Source organism: Phacochoerus africanus, chromosome 1 (assembly GCF_016906955.1).
Source record: "Phacochoerus africanus isolate WHEZ1 chromosome 1, ROS_Pafr_v1, whole genome shotgun sequence".
Taxonomy (NCBI): Eukaryota; Metazoa; Chordata; class Mammalia; order Artiodactyla; family Suidae; genus Phacochoerus; species Phacochoerus africanus.
Window position 1 is genome coordinate 27016695 of NC_062544.1, and position 21629 is coordinate 27038323.

The 21629-nt window shown below is 36.3% G+C and overlaps 1 protein-coding gene across 5 annotated transcripts in view; it reads left to right on the forward strand.

The window, feature by feature from the left end:
* RANBP17 (RAN binding protein 17) overlaps nt 1–21629 on the forward strand; it is a 332066-nt gene that overhangs the window by 215293 nt on the left and 95144 nt on the right. For 4 of the 5 annotated variants that reach the window (XM_047786458.1, XM_047786108.1, XM_047786281.1 and 1 more), the window contains 3 exons: nt 8171–8230; nt 16220–16293; nt 17324–17404. In XM_047786458.1, coding sequence (XP_047642414.1) covers nt 8171–8230; nt 16220–16293; nt 17324–17404 — 215 coding nt within the window. The remainder of the gene's footprint in view (nt 1–8170; nt 8231–16219; nt 16294–17323; nt 17405–21629) is intronic. The other variant, XM_047786195.1, reaches the window with a different exon arrangement.

Sequence of the window (21629 nt, forward strand, 5' to 3'; positions counted from 1 at the left end):
GGAGTCCAGCTTTATGCTGTCCATGTTCCCATTCAATATGGCAGAACAAGACCAAGAAATCTAAATATCAGTACACTTCAGATTGTTTAACAAATTAAGGAGGTTGATGACAATGCAAATGTTCTATCACGTCTAAAATGGTAATTAGTAAAACAAATGAATTCCTCTACCCATCTCAGTAGGCATCAAGAACCACCCTCCACTCCTACCCTGTCAGATAGGTGCCCAATATAACAAAAGCCTTTTTTCCATCCACTGAATGAAATAGCCCCCAATAGAAAGTTTAATTTGGACTTTCTACAGTAAATGTCCATTAGTACCTATTTTTTCCTAGTAGCTAGGAGGCAGTGTTATTAAATAGTGAGAACTGTGACTAGGAAGTTGGAGAACAAGCCATTTCACTGTGTGATCTCGAGCAACCTTCTAACCCCACTTAGAAAAAAAATGGAGTTCATGATACCTGCCCTTCCTGCTTTGAATGCGCATTCTTAGTGATCTAAGGGAGATAGTACATTGAATGAGTACTTTCCTAGCAAAAAGGGATAGTTCAAGTAACTAAAGATTTAAAATAAAATTTTTCTAGTGAGATATAGGAGAAAGAGAACAGAGCCATAGAGAAAGTAGATATTTTGTTACCTATTCCTCTTGGTTGCTAATCAAGAATTTTATCCTTTTGTACACTTGAAACTAACACAACTTTCTAAGTCAACTATACTCTAATAAAATTTATTTTTAAAGAAGAATTATATCATTTTAAGTCAGCTATAATATGAGGAAAAGTGATGATTTCAACAAAACATGAGTAATACTATCAAAAAGAAGCAAACAATAAATTAAGAAATATACCTGTATTCTGTACGTGTAAAGATCTGTGGTTTATAGAATATTATTATTTATGGTGGTAATGATTCCACTCTAAAAAATCTGTGAAGATGAAATAAAATTATTTCATTGAACTTTTCAGAAAAGATATCTTCCACAAATTCCTAATTGTTAATCATCGTAATCAAGCTGATTTCAAAAGAAAGGGAGAGAAAGTATGTCTGAATGGAGAAATGGAGTGCTATAGAATATAGAATTTTTATTCATTTGTATAGTGGACTGTCATATTGAAATAAATATGAAATAGATTAAAGTTGTTTGTGCTTTGCAAATTGAAGCAGTGTTCATCATGCATAATTGAACAAAGTTGAAATTTCGTAGGTATGAAACAAACCAAAAAAAAGCCACAGCTATGATAGCTATTACAGGAAATGGAGGAAATTAATAATAAAAGACAATACACTACCTCATAAATACATGCTCATCGTGAGATTAGAGGATGAGAGCATTAAGCAGATACCCTGATTAATTTAACAATTTAATCCTGAGTTAGAGTACAAATAGTTCAGAATTCACTTGTATATAGAAAACCAGAAGAAGAAGAAGAAAAAAAAAAAACAGCTTACTTTCATAAAGTAAGGTTTTTAGGTAGTTTTTGTGGATATTTGAAGATCATACTCTTTTAAAAGAAAGATTACAACTAAGCAGGACATGTTTGATGTGACTGTTTCTTAAATAAATAACCAAGTTTCTGTATCATTTTTTGAAGAATGCAAAACAAGGAACAGATTTGGGTCATTTTTTTACCTTATATCCATCCAGTGATCTTGCCCTTTATAATTTATTCTAAGTAACTCCTAGGAGCTATGATTTTTAAGACTGCATGATACTAAGTACATAAATTAAGGGGAAAAAAAGGTACTTTGTTAGGTCTCAGTATTCACTGAGTAAAGTTTAAATTAACCTCCATTAAGGAATATCTTTGAATACCTTTCTGACGCATAAAATAATTTATCAAAACATGTTTTTAAATAAATTTTGGAGGATTTTTTGAAAATACAAATAGCATATGAATAGTTTACTAGAAAGCCTTTTATTTTATGTCAGCATTTGTGAATCACTTTCTTTTTCCTATCAGCTATTTGGTAAAAGTCCACAATTTCCAAAATGGTTAATAGGACACAAATATAGATATTTCATGTGATGTACCATGTAAATGTAAACCTTTGTAGTTACATGCTTTTGTAGCAAGAGAATTGTTTTAAAAGGCATGTAATTTATTAGCTATTGGTAGCTTCTTTATTGCCTTGCCGCGCTGCAGTAATAAATAAAAGAAAGTGAACTGATTTTACAAATGGCACACAAGGTGCACATTTTGTGGAAAAAAAAGTCTTTTTTTAAAGAATTGGCATTAAATCCTTTTTTTGTGATGACAAAGAGGCTAAGAGTGCAAACTGTATTTTCTGTTTATCGAAAACAGTCTTTTTTTCTCGGGGGCATTTTTTCCTATGATCATCAAGGGATTTCAAAAGCAATAAAGTGTGGAATCATTGTTCGACTTGAACAGTATTAAAACTTAGGTTTTAATTTCAGTGAAGTAATAAGATTTGAACCTGTCTCACATTACAGCACTGTAAGGCATTTAGCAATTGTATTTTAAAAGAGGTTTTTAAGATGCAGCTCACTTGTAAGCTAACTGTCTGTCAGTAATTAATAGTTTTTCTTCAGCATAGGCTGTTGTGACCAAACCAAGAAATATCTGGGTTTTTAGTAACACATTATGATAATTGTGAGTGTTTATTCCTAATTAGTCTAAATGTCTAATAATTTTCAGCTTGCTTCTCTGGCTGCTTAAAAAGCAAAAAGAGAGTGACATTTAAAGCCGCAGTATGTCTTTGGGCTTTTAAAAATATGAATGTAGATGCACATGTATATTTCAATAAGCTTTACATTCAGCAAAATTATATGTCAGTTGACTTGTTCATTAACAAAGTATTTTAGCCTTCAATATCATTTCCTAGTTTTTGGACAGTACATCATTTGTATACATAAAATTGTTTCCAGATATGGCACTCTATGTACAGCAAAACCCAAACTGACAATCTGAATTCTTCCGTACTCATCTTTGAAACTTGCCTTCACTTCTCAAAAAGGGTTTTAAAATATGAGCGTTTCTGTTAGATCAATGTTGGCAACATACTTGCTGATGAAAGATTGTAGTTACCATTTTGAATTGCTATTGAAAATAATTGCCTCTACAAAAGGAAACATCTGTATGACAGCACATGGTTAAAGCTGCCATCAATTTTTAACATTTGAGGGTTGAGCTATGACCTTTTATGATGACTGTGAACAGTAACTGCCTCCATTAGCCATAAGTTTTGTTTCTTTATTTTAGTAGACGGCCTAGACTGTAAATATTAGAGAATCTAAAATAAATCAACATATTATCCTAAGGATACAAAATGTAAGAGCTATTTGTGGTTGGGAACCTTTGACAGATAGTTTGGATGAAGCAGATGATTGCCTGCCTCGCGTATCTGGTCTCCATTGCTGTGCCTGCAGGCAGTTTAGTGCTATGGTTGTATATTGATGTCAGGGTTAGTACTGAGTGGCTAGCAGTGACAGATGTCTATAATTACAGGCAATGCTTCCAGTATTTCTGAAAAGCCGGCCTATGTTGAACAATTATCTTATTTCTGCCTTGCCAAAGAGCATGTTCCAATTGCTCGTATTAGCAGTGGTGAATATAGCGCTTCATCTGCTGCCTTGGGACAAATGCGGGAAAAGCACTTGGCTATAAAACATAAACGCAAAATATTTTCTTAACATTTTGAATTAGTTCAGTTCAGTATTTTCCTAATTCTTATCTTCCACATAATGTTTCTGTTGGAAGGAATCGTGAAATAATAGAAGCACATTTGGCATACTTATTGAGATTTTGTTTTCCCCGAGGCCGGTGTGGCTCCCCAGCGCCACTGTCCCCTGCTTTACTGAATAGATGTGTCTAAGCAAAGTTGGCTTTGAAACAACTTTCTCCAACATCAATTGCATTTTCTGATTGACTCCATTACAAAACTGGAAATACATTTCCATGGACAGTTTCTGAACACCTTCTGGTGGTGAAAATTGTAAAAGGATGGATGATGCTGAGATGTGCAAAAATACTTTAGAGCACTGGTAGCTTTACTTTGGCTAAGAAATTGCAATTCTCAACTTTTGTTTTAACTCTTTTTTTTTACGGCTTTGACCACTCGCTGTCCTTGCCTGTCTCCACTTCCTTCCATACTGCCTCTTAACCCGCTCTCCTGAATTGTTAGAAATGTTTTCATGCTTGATGGCCCCAGTTGTCAACGGTCCCTTTTTCCCTGCCTTACTTAAATAGTATTCTTCAACCTTAACATTCCTGAAGTTCCTAAAGTTCAAGGCCCTGGTATTAAAACTCTATCTGTGCTATAAGTTACAAATTCTGTATTTTCAGGTAATGTGGAATAAGAACTGCCTAGGAAATATCATTTAAGATCACGTTCATCTCCAGTCTTAATCTAACCTGTGTTGGGTTTCTACTTTGTGCTTCATCCCACTTTGTGGAGTTATTTATTACATTTTCTCATTTAGTCTTCTCAGCAGTATTCCCTTTAGTGCATAGAATTATCTTCCTTTTATGCAATATGAAAAAGATTTCAGAGAGGTTTAAAAACTTGCTTAGTGTCAGGAGTTCCCGTCGTGGCGCAGTGGTTAACGAATCCGACTAGGAACCATGAGGTTGCAGGTTCGGTCCCTGCCCTTGCTCAGTGGGTTAATGATCCGGCATTGCCGTGAGCTGTGGTGTAGGTTGCAGACGCAGCTCGGATCCCGCGTTGCTGTGGCTCTGGCGTAGGCTGGTGGCTGCAGCTCCGATTCGACCCCTAGCCTGGGAACCTCCACGTGCTCTGGGAGCGGCCCAAGAAATAGCAAAAAGACCAAAAAAATAAATAAATAAATAAAAACTTGCTTAGTGTCAGACCCTGGGTTTCAGCCAAATCGTCCTACCCTAACCCCAGGTTTGCTTTCCACTGTATCACATTATATGTGTATGTGTTTAGGCATGAGTCCAGGCATGATCTGTTTTAAGTGTAGTTATCGATAAGACCATCATCACAAGTTTCGTCCCCATATTTGCTGTTTTACTTCCCAAGGGAAAAATCTCATCTCTACAACAACAAATTGGACCTAAAGTTCTGGACAACCATCAGTCACAAGAGAACCAAGCTAGATCCTAGACATCTGAGAAAACCCACCCTACTGTAGGAGAAGCAATTCAACCTATGGTCTAGGGTCAGAGAGCAATGTTACATTCATATATGAAAGGCAACCCCTTTCTGTTCTTACTGGCCTGTCACACAAAAACTTTTTTAACAATTTAAAACTCTAATGATGTTCTGGAACCCCTTGTCTGCATGCACTTAATTCAGCAAAGAAAACTCAGAATTGAAGAGTCTCGTTTATCTGAATTGGGGATACTTTTGATAATTTATGGACATGGGGATGTAAATCATCTGTTTACCCAGTGAGATGAGACTTCACCATAGAGGCAGGAAATAGGAACTTGTGATGAATCAGAGAAGGAAGATGAGGGCTTCGAAATCAGGAACATGGGTTATAGAGATGAGCTTTTGAGATGAAACATCACCTGCTGCCACAGAGCATTGTTTTCCTCTTGTCCCCTTTCCCATCACGTTTCCCATTCCTCTCAATAAGACAGAAGTTATAGGTAGAAGACATAAGACTAGGAGTTAGGCTGTTTTTCACTGGGGCTCTCTCCCCTCTAATCACTCTTCTTTAACTACTGGAAAGAAATCACAAACCAGTTTAGACCAAATACCTATTTTCTAGCATCTAATCTAGATAAAGCACACATAAAAGGGACTGTCATCTTGGTCCTGCCTTATCACCCTAATGCCAGACTAATGCTTGATTGTATCTTAATAATAATAGTGGCCATTTACTGACCACCTATTTTTTTTTCTTTTTAGGGCTGTACCTGCAGCATATGGAAGTTCCCAGTTTAGGGGTTGAATTGGAGCTGCAGCTGCTGGCCACAGCCACAGCAACACCAGATCCAAGCCTGTCTATGACCTATACCTCTACACCACAGCTCACAGCAAGACCGAATCCCTAACCCACTGAGCAGGGCCAGGGATCGAACCCACATCCTCATGGATACTAGTCAGGTTCATTGCCGCTGAGCCACCGTGGGAACTCCCTGACCACCTATTCTAATGGCTAATAGCTAGTGTTTATTTGATGCATACTGTGTGCTAAAAACTTTCCAAATGTTCCTAATGCTATGCTTGCAGTGCTGTATCTAATATAGCATTCAATGACAATAATAATAGTCAGTACTTTACGGAAATTTTACTATGTGCCAGGACTGTTTTAAGTGCTTTGCATATGTTAACGACTTGAATCCTCTTTAAAATTCTGTAAATTAGGTCCTACTATCAATCCTCATTTTATATTTGAGAAAACTAAGTTTAAAAGAGTAAACAACTTGTAAATCACTCAGTAAGTAGTGGAATCCAACTAGTCTTGAGCTTTAGAATCTACTTTAACCATTTCACTAGAGTGCCTTCTAATTTCTCATTGTGATATTATTCTTTCCATTTTATTTTATTTTATTTTTTCCTGTTTTTTTTTTTTTTTTTTTTTTGCCATTTCTTGGGCCACTCCTGCGGCATATGGAGGTTCCCAGGCTAAGGGTCGAATCAGAGCTGTAGCCACCAGCCTACGCCAGAGTCACAGCAACAAGGATCCAAGCCGCATCTGCAACCTACACCACAGCTCGCGGCAACGCCAGATCCCTAACCCACTGACCGAGGCCGGGAATCAAACTCGCAACCTCATGGTTCCTAGTCAGATTCGTTAACCACTAAGCCACGACAGGAAGGCCAATTCTTTCCATTTTAAAGGTGAAGAAACTGAGACACTGAGAGGCTAATTTAACCAGAACTATAGTTAATTCATTAAATAAAAGTATTTATTGAATGCCTGTTACCTGCTGAGCACTGTGCTACACTAGCAGGTAGCAGCGTCTCACTCAAAACCCTGTGTACATTTATCTGCACTGCACATGCATTCTGTGTCTCCTCCTAGTTGAAGTTACCTTAAAATATATACTCACTTAACTTGCTCATTTCTGTCTTCTTACTGAGAGAAGAATATGCTTCCTTGTTTCATCAATTAGACTTTTGCATATGATGTAGCTACTTTTCAACATTAACTCTTCAATAGGAAGACTAGGATGAAAGTAGTACTTAGCCTATTGCTGAAGATATTGCCTGCTCAGAGAAGCCAAGTATTAGTTTTTGAAGATGTCAGTAAGCCATCAGAAGGGGACCTCTGATACCTGCATTTAGGGTAAATTAAAGTTTCATTAAGTTTTCATTAGCTAGGCTAGTGTAAAAGATACAAAGGGCTGTAGAATCCATGTTTTTGAGTAAAGTTTGAGAACATACTGAAAACAGTTCATCTGACAGAGGAGTGAAAATATGAACAATGTCATTGGAGGCTCTTTTTTTCATTTCTTGGGGTATTATTCCTCTACTCTTTGTTTCAGGGTGTTTTTCCCAGACGGATAGAGGCCTCCTCATGGGAGGAAGGGAAAGAAGTTGCTTGGGTATAAGAAATGGGACATGTTACAGAAAGGCAGTGTGGAGACAGAAATAGAATCATATTATTAGGAAACAAGGATGAATAAAATAAAGATCTTAGAGATGGAAGTGGGACCCGGTGAAGTCTTCACATCTACTGTGCCTGCAACTTGGTGTGCTTTAAGAGAGGCTGGGGCAGAGTGTGTGTGCAAGGAGGAGGTGAAGTGGTGGAAGACTCCGTGTGATTCGCTTACGTCCTGAATGGCTACAGAAATGAATTTCATTTTCTAAACATGTACTTTCACCCATCAAAATTTGACTTGGCCTCCCTACCTCATTAGCCCCAGTTGCCACACTTGTGTAATGAGAGTGCCTCGTGGGAAACAACAGTACTAAGAGATTCTTAAAAATCGTGCTGTCAGGTATTATTTATAATTTGTTCTTTTTTAGGGCTATGCTTTAGTAATTGGTTTCTTGAATTATTTCATGGAAGCAAACCCATCGTAATCCATTTAACCACATCCAAGCTTTGAACAGCACTTCGCTGTGCCTCTGCTCCTAGCTTCCAGAATAAGATCAGAATCCCATGAATATTTTAAGTGACAGCCACAAAGATCCAGAGCCCCGTTCTCCCTGTATCTGAAGGTGGGACGGCCTTCTGCTCCTCCCCAATCCCTGACCCCAGGTGGCAGGTCCCTAAACTCTGTGCTTTTTAGGTTGTACGCCTGAGGAGTGATGTGTCCAGAGTTCCAGAGAAGGCTTGGAAAATAGTTAAGGTGAGTTGAGCTGCTGGATCACCAGTCTTTATGCTTGTCTCACAACAGCCCCAGATTCTTATTATTAAAATAGGCACATGCGCAGTGATAAGTGTAAGAATGCATTGTCCTAATTCTCTTTTTATGCACATGGTATGCATGGTTTATAACCAAATGTTCAATCAATTAGTAAGCAGTATTAACTGCAAAACCTCAGTTTAGTGTGATTGAAGAGTATGAGAGCAGCCTAGGTTTCACAATTATAACATTTCTGAAGTGGCCAATTCTAACAGTTATTCACACCTAAAAGGAAAAAATTGTGTTTGGCTGCATTGAATAGCATCTGTTATTGAACGGTATCTAGAGCACATGTATTTCTTATGCCGGAATACATTTCTGGTTGACACCTTTGAGAGGTATAAGGGATTAAACAAAATCTTACTTCCCAGTTCCCCACCTCTGCCATCACCTTCTCACAAACTTTATCCAGCATCAGTTGTTTGCTCTAAAATGTAATCATGTCATCTTGTAGATTTGCTGTCACAAAGAATTATAAGTAAAAATTCCCCAAAAGCCCCTTCAAACAATAATCTCAAAACCTTCTACCAAATTTGATCGAGCTTTCTTCTGATGACTTTGTGCCATAGCCATGATGAGCTTCTTCTTGTATGAGCTTTGGAAGTTCATATATTTACCCAAGACTTTACCGTGGCTTTAGCCACAGAAGACTAGTTTAACAGAAGCTTGGCCCCAGACGTAGAGTGAGTTGGCAGCCAGCAGGAGCAGGGCTGTGTCAGGACAAATGCACACTCCCCATCTTCTCTAGTTGGCTTTCAGCTGGTTGCACCGCAGGAGTCTTTCTATGGGCTGTGTATCCTGTGACCAATAACTGGTGCGCTCGACCCAGGTCCCTCTTGGCTAGTGAAGGCCTGTCGGGAGACATTAGGTTCATGCTGGTGGAGATCCTTGGTCAGTGGCTCCCTGAAGGAAAATGAGGCAAACAGCCAGCTTCTGTTGAACAGGTGGTAGTTAGACCTTAGGTCTGGTCAGGGGTGGGAGAGAAAGCATCTCTCCAAAATTACCGGTCTTGCTGGTTTTCTCACTGTACCTGTACTCCTCTTTCTGATAAATGATTGTTTAGAAACTAAAAATATCCCTGGCAGCATCTGGAGCCCTTCCTTAGCAGTCTGGATTTGGGCCCAAGTTAGGAATGGAAACCCCACTGGGGTGCAAGCAAGAGAGGAAGCATGTTCTTAGCCATGCATCAGTGGAGGCCCCTACTGGGAGAGGGGATTATCACAAGGCAGCAGGCAGCCCTGCACCCCAGCCTGCTGAGTTCATGCTTTGTGCCACAGGATGTGGAGCGAAGGAAATGTGAGGCCAAAGTGGTCGCTCCAAGTTTTCTTATACAATAGCTCATTCAAGCAGATTGGGAACGCCTCTTAAGAGATTTGTTAGGTACGTGTCCCCTTAGCAAGATGGCCACCACAGATGGTAGGTTCAGATATTCTACTTGAAATAAATACTTTACATTCACATTTATTTTACATTTCCACGGCCAGCTTTTCCTTATCAAGTGCCATTCTATATTCCACTAAATGAGGGAAGAAGATTTCTAACCATTCACCACTTGATTTCCATCATAAATTTAAATTGTGTTTTGGCAAAAGACTCTTTTTTTTTAACCTAACTTTGATCCTGTATCTTGTGATGTTATTTTAAATGATATAGAAAAATTAGTCAGCCAAGATTAATGTGGATCTGCTCCGTCTCACTACGTTTATGTAGTTAACATGCAGCAATGTTTGTACCATTAATTTTCTTGATGTGGTCACAAGTTAATGGTGATGATCATGTTTTATTCCGCTTCAGACATTAATGAAAGAGCTCAATATCTTCAGTTCCAAGCCGTTTAGATCCAAGTCATTAAAGGCTTTATTAGTTTCCCCTTACACCTTTCCTTTTCCTCTCTCCCTACCTTTCACTTTAATGGGTCTCATAAAGAGCCCTGCATTGGCCTCAGGGGCACCTGAAGCCTAAGACAAAAATATGGAAATCAGATTCATACTTAGAGTGAGTGAGTTCACACTCAGTTCCAAAGTTCTTTTCCTAAGGAACATTCATGCTTCTATTATATCGGATCCTTTCCAGTGACAGGTTTTGTTTTACCAAATTGCATTCAGTTAAAAATCGTGATTTATAAGTCATTTCAATAGATTGAAACAATACTTTAAAAATCACCAGAATAAATAATTAAGTTAATTAAATTCACAACAATTGTTTGGGTTTTTTTTTAATTTTTATGGTATCCATTTTGTATTATTGGATGTGAATTTGTTACTCAGTTGGTTCAAGAAAGTATATCATCTGATAGCAAAATACTTTGTTGTTGATTTCCACAGAACTGCTAATTTTCTGCATTGAGTCTACTTATAAAAGCTCTTTGAGAAGTTATAACATCTTAAACATTTATAGAAGGCCTCAGGGTATTAACTTACTGCAATTTTCTGAAGATTCATTATCTAAAATCTTAATTCATTATAACAACTCATATGAAAACCTATAGAACCAGTGTTTTCTCTTATTTTCTTATTTGCGCAGAATGAGAGATTCATTGTTCTTTTTAATTTGTTTCATGTGGTGCTTTTGAGTACATTTCATAGAGGGCTGTTATTGAATTTCTGTGACTGTCATTATATATCCATACAACCTTTAGGAACTAATATTCTGGGTTTCCCAGTTCTGTAATCTACTTCAAATTTAAGAATTGACATAATTAGTTTCTTCAGAGTTATAACCAGAATGTTAGAGACAACACTGCAGATACCCAAGACCAAGGATTAGGATTGGAAAAAGAAAGCAATTTTAAAAATTATCACAGCACATGCTTTTATGGTTTATTAAATTAAATTTACAGCTCAAAATCTTATTGCCATTTGTATGTGTAGTCCCTTGTCTGGTTTTCTTATCTTGTCTGGTTTCCCTTTTTAAAACCAGATATAAGGTCACGTCAACTACCTGCATATGCACAGGCAATATTTGTCATTTGGTTAGTTGAGAAGTCAGAGAACAGGTTGAGTCTTTGAAGCATTATGTACATGTCTGAATGCTCTTTTCTGAACTTTAAAAGTACCTTCACAATAAAATGAATAGAGATAAGAAAACAAACAGTTAAGGCAGTATTTTAGGAGCATGCCTTCTTAAGTCTGTAGTAATGATAATTTCTTATGTTTCTAATGACTTCCAGTATTTCAAAAGCCGGAGAGATGGATGACTGTTTAAAATGGGTCATTTTTCTAGCTTCTAAGGCAATAACAAGAAGTAGAAAGAATTTGGTTTTGTATCATGAAATGTTGAAGCTCTATGCCTTTAACAAATGCCATTTCTGACCATGATTAAAATGTGTTAGTTAACTGAATATACATAAAGATTTCAAAGTCAGTGGCTCAGCAGGTTACAAACTCGACTAGTGTCCATGAAGATGTGGGTATGATCCCTGCCCTCGCTCAGTGGGTTAAGAATCTAGTGTTGCCGTGAGCTGTGGTGTAGGCCGGCAGCTGCAGCTCCAATTTTGACCCCTAGCCTGGGAAGTTCCATATGTCACAGGTGCAGCTATAAAAAAAAAAAAAAAAAGATTTCAAAGTTAAATAATACAAATTTTAAGGTTTTGTTTTAACTTTTTTTCCGTGTGAATATCTTCAAAGTAAGCATCTTTTTACCCTTCTGTTATTTTTATGTAATGAGCCTTCTCTCCCAAAAGGTAGTAGTTGACAGTATTAGTACCTGCTCTAAGAAAGGGTGTAGGAAAGGAATCAGCATTTGTTGAGTAGCTAGGCTTTGTATTAGATGTCATTATTTAATCTTCCCAAAAGCCTATGAAGTAGCTTTTATTATTATTATTATTCCTATGTCAGAGAAAGGAATAGGAGTAGGTTCCCATTTCCAAGATTCAGAGACTTTAAGCGGATTCAGAATTCAAATCCATTTATCTTTGGGACCAAAGACTATGCTTTTTCCGTGTTGCTCTGAATATCCAAAGGAGGATAGAGAGTTCTTCTTACTGAGTCCGCAGGGAGAGCTTCTTCCGGAAATTTTATTTAAACATCGAAACCACATCTTTTTTGTTGTAGTTGATTTACAGTGTTGTGCCCATTTCTGCTGTACAGCATAGTGACCAGTCATACATATATACACATTCTTTTTCTCCTTCTATCTTCCATCGTGTTCTATCCCAAGAGACTGAAGGTAGTTCCCCCGTATAGAATAGGGAACTACATCCAATCTCTTAGGAAACTACATCTTTTTATGTGTAGAATAAACAACACGGACCTTCCATATAGAACAGAGAACTATATGCAATATCATGTAATAGCCTATGATGGAATGGAAAAAAATCTCAAAAAGAATATATATCTATTATATATGAATAACTGAATCACTTTGCTATACACCTGAAACTAATACAACTCTGTAAATCAACTTTTCTTCAACAGTAATAATAATGATAAACTACATCTTTTTAAATAACAAAACTTTACCAGTGGTCACTTCAGTGAGTGGAATTGGGAATATATTATTTTTACAGGAAGAAAAGCTCCGTGTGAAAAAACACACCTTTTTTTGATCGTTTTCCTTTTGTTAAAAAAATTATGAATGAAATGGAATCAGCCAAAATGCGCATTTTAACATTACATTCTTTTTATCCATTTAACAAACACTTAAGCATTAGGCGTGGGAGATAAAAGAGCATCATCTCTGCCCTCAGGGAGTTTATACTCTAATAGAGAGATACGGGTATATTTAAAAAAAAAAATAGAAGAGAGAGAGGAAGGTACAGGCTAACAGGCCAAAACTAGGTTATAATGTGTGCATCTATGTGAACACATTGTGTGAAACATAAACAAAGGTATAGTGATTTATTCAACTTCATTGAATCCTTCAGAGAAGGATGGACAGCACAAATGGGCTTAGTCCTAGATTTTTGCTTATTTTTCACTATGATCAAATTATCTTAATTGATTGTGAAATAAAAGATTAGGGATCTGTGAACTAAAAGTGAGATTTGTTTTTCTTTTTCATTCATTCCTATGCCAAGACATATCTTTCCTTAAAGAAATATGTATTATAGTGTAGTTTCTTCTTGTCATAAAAATTATTTTCTGTGAAGTGATAGTTTTAGAAAATGTTGAAAACCCCTAATATTGTGTTAGAATTTTTCTGTTGAAAACTTTCATTGGCTTGTGCTGTATGATAATCAGTGTTATAGACATTTCCTTACTAGACAAATTACTCCTCATCTCCAAATTATGTATGTCTGTGGTATAATTACATTTCAAATGTTTGAAGACATTTTCATATTATTTGCATGTTCTCTGAATGATAAGGTGCCTTGGAAAATGTGAGACAGTCTTTTAAAAGAAATGCAGTAATCATACATTGATTTTAAATGACCCTGTCACACGTGAAAACAAATCAGATTGTTGCTCTTAATGAGCTTTTCAATTTACTATTCAGTAGATCAGATAAGTGGATTTAAGAGGTAATGATCCTGTTTAGTACTCAAGCTTGACTGTCAGATCCTAGTAGTGGAGAGAAATCCCTAGGGACAAAAGCGTTGACACAGTTCTAGATGGGATAATGGGAATCAAAGCTAATGGATGATAAAAGGAATGGTGCAAGTTACAAGGATAATTGTGGATTAAAGCACTGCCATGTGTCAATGTTGACTGTTTTTTCTCCTATCTTATTGGGTCAAATCTGATGCTTTGTGAAGCTGTTTTGACAGCAGAGCCCAACTGACCTGCCTGCTAGCTTCCTCCTTTCTTCAATGCCAGACACAACAGAAAACTTTCTTGTAAGAACTATCAATTAAAAAATTTTTTTAAATATGTTCAAGGGTCTTAAATGTTTAAAATCACATTTGTGTTCTATTTTTATTAATCAGTGTGGTAAGGGCAAAGTCAAAATTAGATTCTTTCTGATCTTTGCTATAAAAATAGCATTTATAAAGTCTTGAAAAATATAAAATTTTATTTTACAAAAATACAGTGTGGTAGGGGAGATGGACGCCCAGATAATTGCAATGTGAAAAGCACCTTACCAGAGGAATGGGCTAGATGCTGTAGGGACATAAGGGAGAGTGCGGCTCACCCTGTCTGGAAAGGCTTCAGGGATGACTTTTGAATGAGAATCAGGGGAAGAAGAGGGAGAAGGCTGACTTGGGGAAAATGAACAGCACGTGAACTCATAGAGATGTGTAACTGGATGAGAAGCCTTAGCAGTTCATGAGCATTTCATTGTGGCTTCAAGTTGAAGGAAATGATAGAGGATGAGGTCGGTTGGGGCCAAATCGTGAAGGGCCTTGTGTACCATTAATCATATCAGTAGCAGATTTTCCAAGGGGCTGAGTTTATTTCCATTCGTGAGAAAGCTTGTGGATCTTGTTGAGATAAGGGAAATGTCCCTTTTTACATACCATTCTTCCTCTGTGCATTCTGTGTGCTTAAAGGTTTCCGGTGATTGGTGGCAGCTAACCTCCCTGGGTTCTTTCTCCTGCGCTCCCTTTTCCCCTGCCAGCAGCTTATAAGTACAGTGATAGCTTCAATCTTACAAGAGATGAAGGCCTATTCTCATGAGCAAAGTCACAGGTACTATAATTGAAATGCTTTTCTGTAGGGCTCAGAAGTTAGCAGAAGAGGCAACAGGAATTTAAATCTCAGTCTTCCTTTCGTTCTCTGCCCCAGCTTCTCCTCTCTACCCATCTGTTCCATCTTGTATCTGCCACCCTCCTTTCCCTCACTCTCTCCCTCTGATTGACTCTGCTGGCCTGAGGCACCTCTGGTCATGGGACTTCAGGTCAAAAAGCCCGGAACACAAGCTTATAGTTCGAATAGTGTTTAAAATCCAAATATGAGATCACTGCCATGAACAGCTCTCCTCCCTTGTAGTATGATGTAACTCTGGGTGATTTGTGGTGTCTTATGATTTTTATTTCTCCTTCACAACCTGTGGCATTTTATCAAGGTAGTGTTTACATATGAAAAACAGAAGGCAGTGGGAGTGAACACTGAGTTGCCATACCACAGGAAATAGATGAGGAGAAAGGAAGAGAACACAATCACAGGGGATCAACTCAGAGAAGAGAAATCCCATACAGCTGGTGCCTGGCAGAGATAACCTGGAATCACACCAGAGCATCAGGGAGTGTGAAGGTGTCAATCCACCTCTCAGCTTTGCCAGGCTATCAGGGAGTATTCCATTGGCTACCAGTGGCATTTTCCCATTTAAAGTGGGTTATGTATTTATAAGCTTAGTGTGGCTTGGGTTGGGACCGGAAATGTTACTCCCCAAGCCCCACCACCAACACTCCCTAATTGGAAGCTTAGTGGATTCTCAGCCCCGATGTATTCAGCAGAGAATCCCTGAGCCTGGGATTTCAGTTTCAGCGTGGAAAGTAAGACTTATCTCTGTGTTTGGGGGAGCTTATTGAGAGGGATTTCAGGAGAATTTCTATAAATTCTTTAACTTCCTCTTATATTTGAAATCCTTATTTTTATAACTGTCTACCATAATCCTGACTCATTTGATGGTTTGCTAAAACGTGGAATAGATGGGAAATTTTTAATGTTGGAGTCTTTTATTGAGGCACTCCATTCTCCAGCCCTTTACATATATATGCCCATCTTTGAGAAAGGGGTGGTTTATTACCACTTTGAGAAAAAAATTATGAGGTATGCTGGGAACAAAGTGAGTATGTGAATGTGGGTTTCTAGGGGTGTGTGTATATTCCAAAATAAGGGAAGTGCTTCCTGGAAGAAAAAGAGGAGGATAAATTTTTAAATTATGAAAAGATTTTTAAATTCTAAAAAGATTTTTAAATTCTTAATTTGTTCTTTGCACATCACTGTGGATGTCACAACGCATTAAATTTTTACACTTGTTCAATTTGGACAGTCTTTTGAAAATATATGTTAATGATAAAGTTTTTAACAATTAAATGTTTTCATGCAGGTTTATGCCCGTATGTCAGAAGTCTTAGGAATAACAGATGACAACCATGTTCTAGAAACATTCATGACAAAAATGTGAGTTCCTGCTTTGATTTTTCTTCTGTTATTGTTGCATTGAATCTAGTAGATCTTTTTACTATGCTTAAATCTCTTCATAAATATTTAATTTTAATAAAAGACTTTTTAAGTTATGCTTTAATTCTTAGAATGGTAGCAGTCTTATTTGAAACTTAATTTCACCTATTTAAAATTTACCATCCAAAAGACATTGTTACTTGTCAGGGTAGCCATACAATTGCAGTATGCAGTATCAAAACATAGTTTTCCAAAGTTTACAGACTTTGACTCTTCAGTTCAGTTGGGCAGGCTTTTTTAATTGAAAAGGAAATACGCAATTTTAAAGACCAACTTGCAAATTGGATCATTTTGAGAGATTTGATTGCCCTCAGACAGAGCATTCATTGATTCCAACAGAAACCTATGACCATCAGAGGTTTCATGGAACCTGTCTTTAAATTATCCTTACAATATTAGCAGAATTAACCAGTTTCTGGTCGTAGACCTAACTTTGTACGTTTAGCCTAAACTTCTGTGCCTCCTCTTGGCATTTCACTTCATCTGTGTAACAGATAGGTAACACTGTCTTATTTCCAGAGAGCAAAGCTAGATAAACAATCCTGATCATAAGGAGTGGGTCCTGAAACCTCAAGTTTGATGGTTCCTTTCTTAGCAGTAACTGTGAGCCTCTGTTTGACTTCCTTTGTAACTCCTGCTGTCACTCTCTAATATGTTTGTTTTGGATACAAACTTAATGTTTCTTTTGTCAAACACTTAGGCAACTGTTTAATTAAAAAAGCAAAATTTATAGAATAATAACACCATTTGGAGAGTAGTGTTCATTATGCACTGATTGTGTATAATTTTGAATATGCTATAAAAAGAATAGAATAGAAAATGTTCCATTGGTATTTAAACCTGCCTTTCATCTTGTGAGATATATATGATGTAGGTCATCTAACTTACATGAATGTATGTGTTATTTCCCTGTTCTCTGTATACAAGCAAATACCTTAATTATAATTAAAAACTTTTCTCTCACATCTAGTGTTACAAACCTTAAATACTGGGGAAGATGTGAGCCTGTAATTTCAAGGACCCTTCAGTTCCTAAATGATCTTTCTGTTGGATATCCTTTTACTATATCTGATAATGTACATAACAGTCTAATAAGTGTGTTCTGTTGGCTATTTTCCCTATTTATAATTTTCAAGTTTTTTTTAATAAAAAGCCTTTCCTTTAGCTTTATCTATAAATGCATATTTTTGAAAGATTATATTATCTACATCATATGAAGTATTCAGAGTCAGAATTGAATTTATATGGATATATAGATTTCTCACTAGTTAAAGTTATGTTTATACCCACCCAGGTTTATAAATGGATTCATAAGAAGGTATGCAACCACATATGTTAATCCATTTTTATAATTGTCAGGATGTTCTTGTTTTAAAAGAAAGCTTGTAATTAATTTCAAGAAGGTCAAAATGTTCTAAAAATATTATTTTATAAATACTGAATTCCTAAGAGTCAACATTTCAGTTGAAAAGAATATTTCCTTCTTCGTTAGTGAAGAGGCACAAAGGAGTGATAAAAAGAGAATTACAAGTTTTTGGTCACTTCTTTGATTATTTCCTCCACCAAATCAGCATCTTATTTACTCTAAAATATTTCCCACTATGCGTTAAATGTGTAGATTTCTATTTAGCCTCTAAATCTAAAACAAGAATCATTCTTTTTCATTAGATTCTAAATGATACTGTTTATGATGTTTCTACCAATGAAAGAGGGGCATATAAATTGTCTTTTATACATTAGCTATCAAATATATAGAAGTTGTGAAAAATAAGTGTTGGTTTAGTTAACCACTAAGATTAGCTGATATTTTAATATGATAACATTCTAAAAATGGGTGGCATTGGATGGAAATCTTTAATGTAGGTTCACTCCAGGAATATGTTTGTATTAGTTAAGTTTAAAATTGTGTTCCTTGGCAAACCATAAAAGATTTCCAAAGTATTAGACACCCACTTTTGTGCTGGAATTTAATATGCAACTTTTTATTGGAAAATAATCGTCCTTGTCTGGCAAAATCCACCATGCAATATTTCTGTTAGTAGGTATAATGCAATAAAGACAGGGAGGGCTATTTATCACTACAAATTTTGAGGATTTCAGGATTCTTTTTATTATTTTAATATATTTCTTTGATATTAAATCAGAAAAATGATAAATTACACCTGTCCAGGCTGTTTTTCCTTTTTACTGGAAAGTGATGTACAACCCAATTCCAGTGGTCATTTTGGCTTTTTAAGATATGTATTTTTTCTTATTAAAAAAAAAAACTCAACCTGTATTTTTTTAATAATAACACTGAAATACTCTTTATTTCTAACATATGAAGTGGTTTATAAGTACCTCCTAGTATTGCAAACTCTGCCCTTTTCACAATGAATTGCTTTGAGAGCATATTATCTGGAAAGAAGCCTATGTTATTTTATAGCACATTATCTGTTGTTTAGATTTACCTATTTTCTAGGTTGAAATTGAAATCGAATATAAAATTAATTTGATTTGTATTCTTTTTTGTATAATTTGCATAAGGCCTAATTTGTATCTGCTCTTTACAATCCTTTCCTATCACCTTTATCGTTTATATAATTCTTTAATCCTAAGATTATAACCTTTTATTTTACAAGTTACTACTGCTTTTGAGCACTTCTTCCTGAAGTTAATAAAAAAATCTTATTTTCAGAAAGCTTATTAGATAAAAGTTTAAAAGCTATAGCATTTTAAACCAAGGGATAGGAATGAATTCGGCTTGGGTACATTGATTTATATTTTTTAACAATTATTTCAGGTTTGCATATTTAGAAATATATATTAACTCAATTTGATTTCAGTGCTCAGTTATTTGAATTATAAATCATTATGTCCCTTCTAGCTGATCAGTCATGAAATATCTTTGAATTCATTTACATAATGGAATATGTGAGTAGTGTTTCTATTTCCGTGCAGTTGCTGGTTACCTAATGCTTGTGGTGTTGTTTCTAATCGATTTATTGTAATGTGTTTTTAAATCCTGATTTTAAAGCAATATGTTATTTCTGTATTAAAAATAAGATGGGCCTCTTCAGCGATTGAAACAGTTATGCAAGATTCAAATCATCAATGGGCCTCTATTAATGGGAAACTGTTTATATATTAATATTATATTTAATATACTAGTAACTTATAAATGAAAAGCAACTTGTCTTACTGTAAAGTTTTTAAATATTTCTTATTCCTTTTATAAGACATGTCTTCAAATACTTATTGCTTTGATTTTCTATTTTATCTTCTTCAGAGTGAATCTTACTCAGTATTTATGGTCCTCAAAGCCGGTGTCTGAACTTTGGTGTTCTTGTATCAGACTGCTTGTTTGGAAATGGAAATCACAAAAGATCCTTGTTTTTAGGAAGTACTGAAAAAGCCTTGTGTTTATTACTTGCCTAAGGCAATAGTCCCAAACTTTAGCGGTAATCATAATCACTGGAGTTCTTGTTAAAGCACAAATGATGGATACCCCCCTCCCAGCCCCAGAATTTTGATTTAGAAGATTTTAGACTGAAGTCTGAGAATTTGCATTTTCAGCAAGTCCCAGGTGATGCTGATGGCTCAAGGACCATACTTTGAAGACTCTGCTTTGAGTTAATGAGAAAATAGACCAGAATGTCCTAAACCGAGAAGTCACGTATTTCTTCCATAGACTCTTCTCCAAAGGAATTTGTCTTCACTTGGAAAAAGCAGACATGACATTTTTAGAAATAGTCTGGTTTTCTAAATAATAATGTGTGTGACGAGGCTACCATTACCTTAAGTCCCCAGGTTTTAACTGGAAGACCCTGTTGCATTTACCCCAAGGTTTCTGTTGGTAAGCTTGAAGCTTTTTTAATTGGTAAGACTGTTTATTGTGACTTTAAATTCCAGTGACCTTTTTGAGAGAAAGTTTGTTTTCCCACCAGATTCATCACATGGGGCATTTATGATACATTTCACAAACATATCTAGCAGCTTTTAATATACTCTTTAAATTTCAAAGGCTAAATTTCAAGAATTCCAGATTCTAAATAGCTTTTTCTAACATGCACAGAGTTTGAAATGACTCTGTCCTGGGGCAGCTCTTCACAGTCAGGTTTAATACTTAGGGATCTTTTTCCCACTTTGAAATGTTTTCTAGTCATAAATTGTAGTTTCTGTCAAACTGAGAAAGGCGTATGATTGTCCAAGTGATTAGAACAATGAAGCCACCGGGAAGACTGGGAAGAAAATAAGAGCCATACTGAGCATTCAAATAACTACTTCTTTTAAATGCTGAGAAAGAAAGGAAATGCTACATTTCATCCAAAATTCTGTTTATTCATCGTTGTTTCAATTTTTTCTTCCTTTGAGAAATAAATGATCAGTATTTCTACTGCAGTTCATTGTTTACTCAAATTTAAGCAGTCACATGTCTCTGGGTTTCAGATAGTGAACGAGAAAGGAAATTTCATTTTCTGTTAGGCCCTCTGTTGGTAGCCGCCCTTATTACATCATCCTCAAAAGCTCAAGAAAACTCAGAGTATCTTTAGCTTTTATAAAACAGACCCTATTAAAGAGTTCTACATTAACTTAGGGATTTATCCAAACTTATTTTACCCTATTGATATTCTTAACTTCAACAATTCTTAGGATTACTAACTTCTTCATGTTATTTCAAGACCACATTCATAATTAACGGGGCCCAATACGCAATAAAAATGTGGGGTGCCTTGTTCATAAATTAAGAATTTCAGGAGTTCCCATCGTGGCGCAGTGGTTAATGAACCTGACTAGGAACCATGAGGTTGCAGGTTTGATCCCTGGCCTCGCTCAGTGGGTTAAGGATCCGGCGTTGGCATGGGCTGTGGTGTAGGTCGCAGACACGGCTCGGATCCCGAGTTGCTGTGGCTCTGGCGTAGGTTGTCTAAATCCCTAGCCTGGGAACCTCCATATGCCATGGGAAAATGGCAAAAATGACAAAAAAAAAAAAAAGAATTTCAGGCCCTTCTATGAGCACAGGCCCTGTGCAAGTGCATAGTCTGGACATCCATGAAGCTGGCTCAGATTACCTGTTAAAGAAATAATTCCTTCCATTTGGCTTCAGACTAACTCTCTTAAGACTTTGAGACTATCTCCCTTAGTTCCGTACTCTAGGATTTGATGAATATAAATCCTATCCACCTGCATCATAAACTATCTATTAGTTTATTTCCGTTGTTTTCATTTTGCAAGCTGAAAACTGTTTCCTCATCAAGCCATTTGATCACCATGATCTTTTGCAACCCCAAACCTCT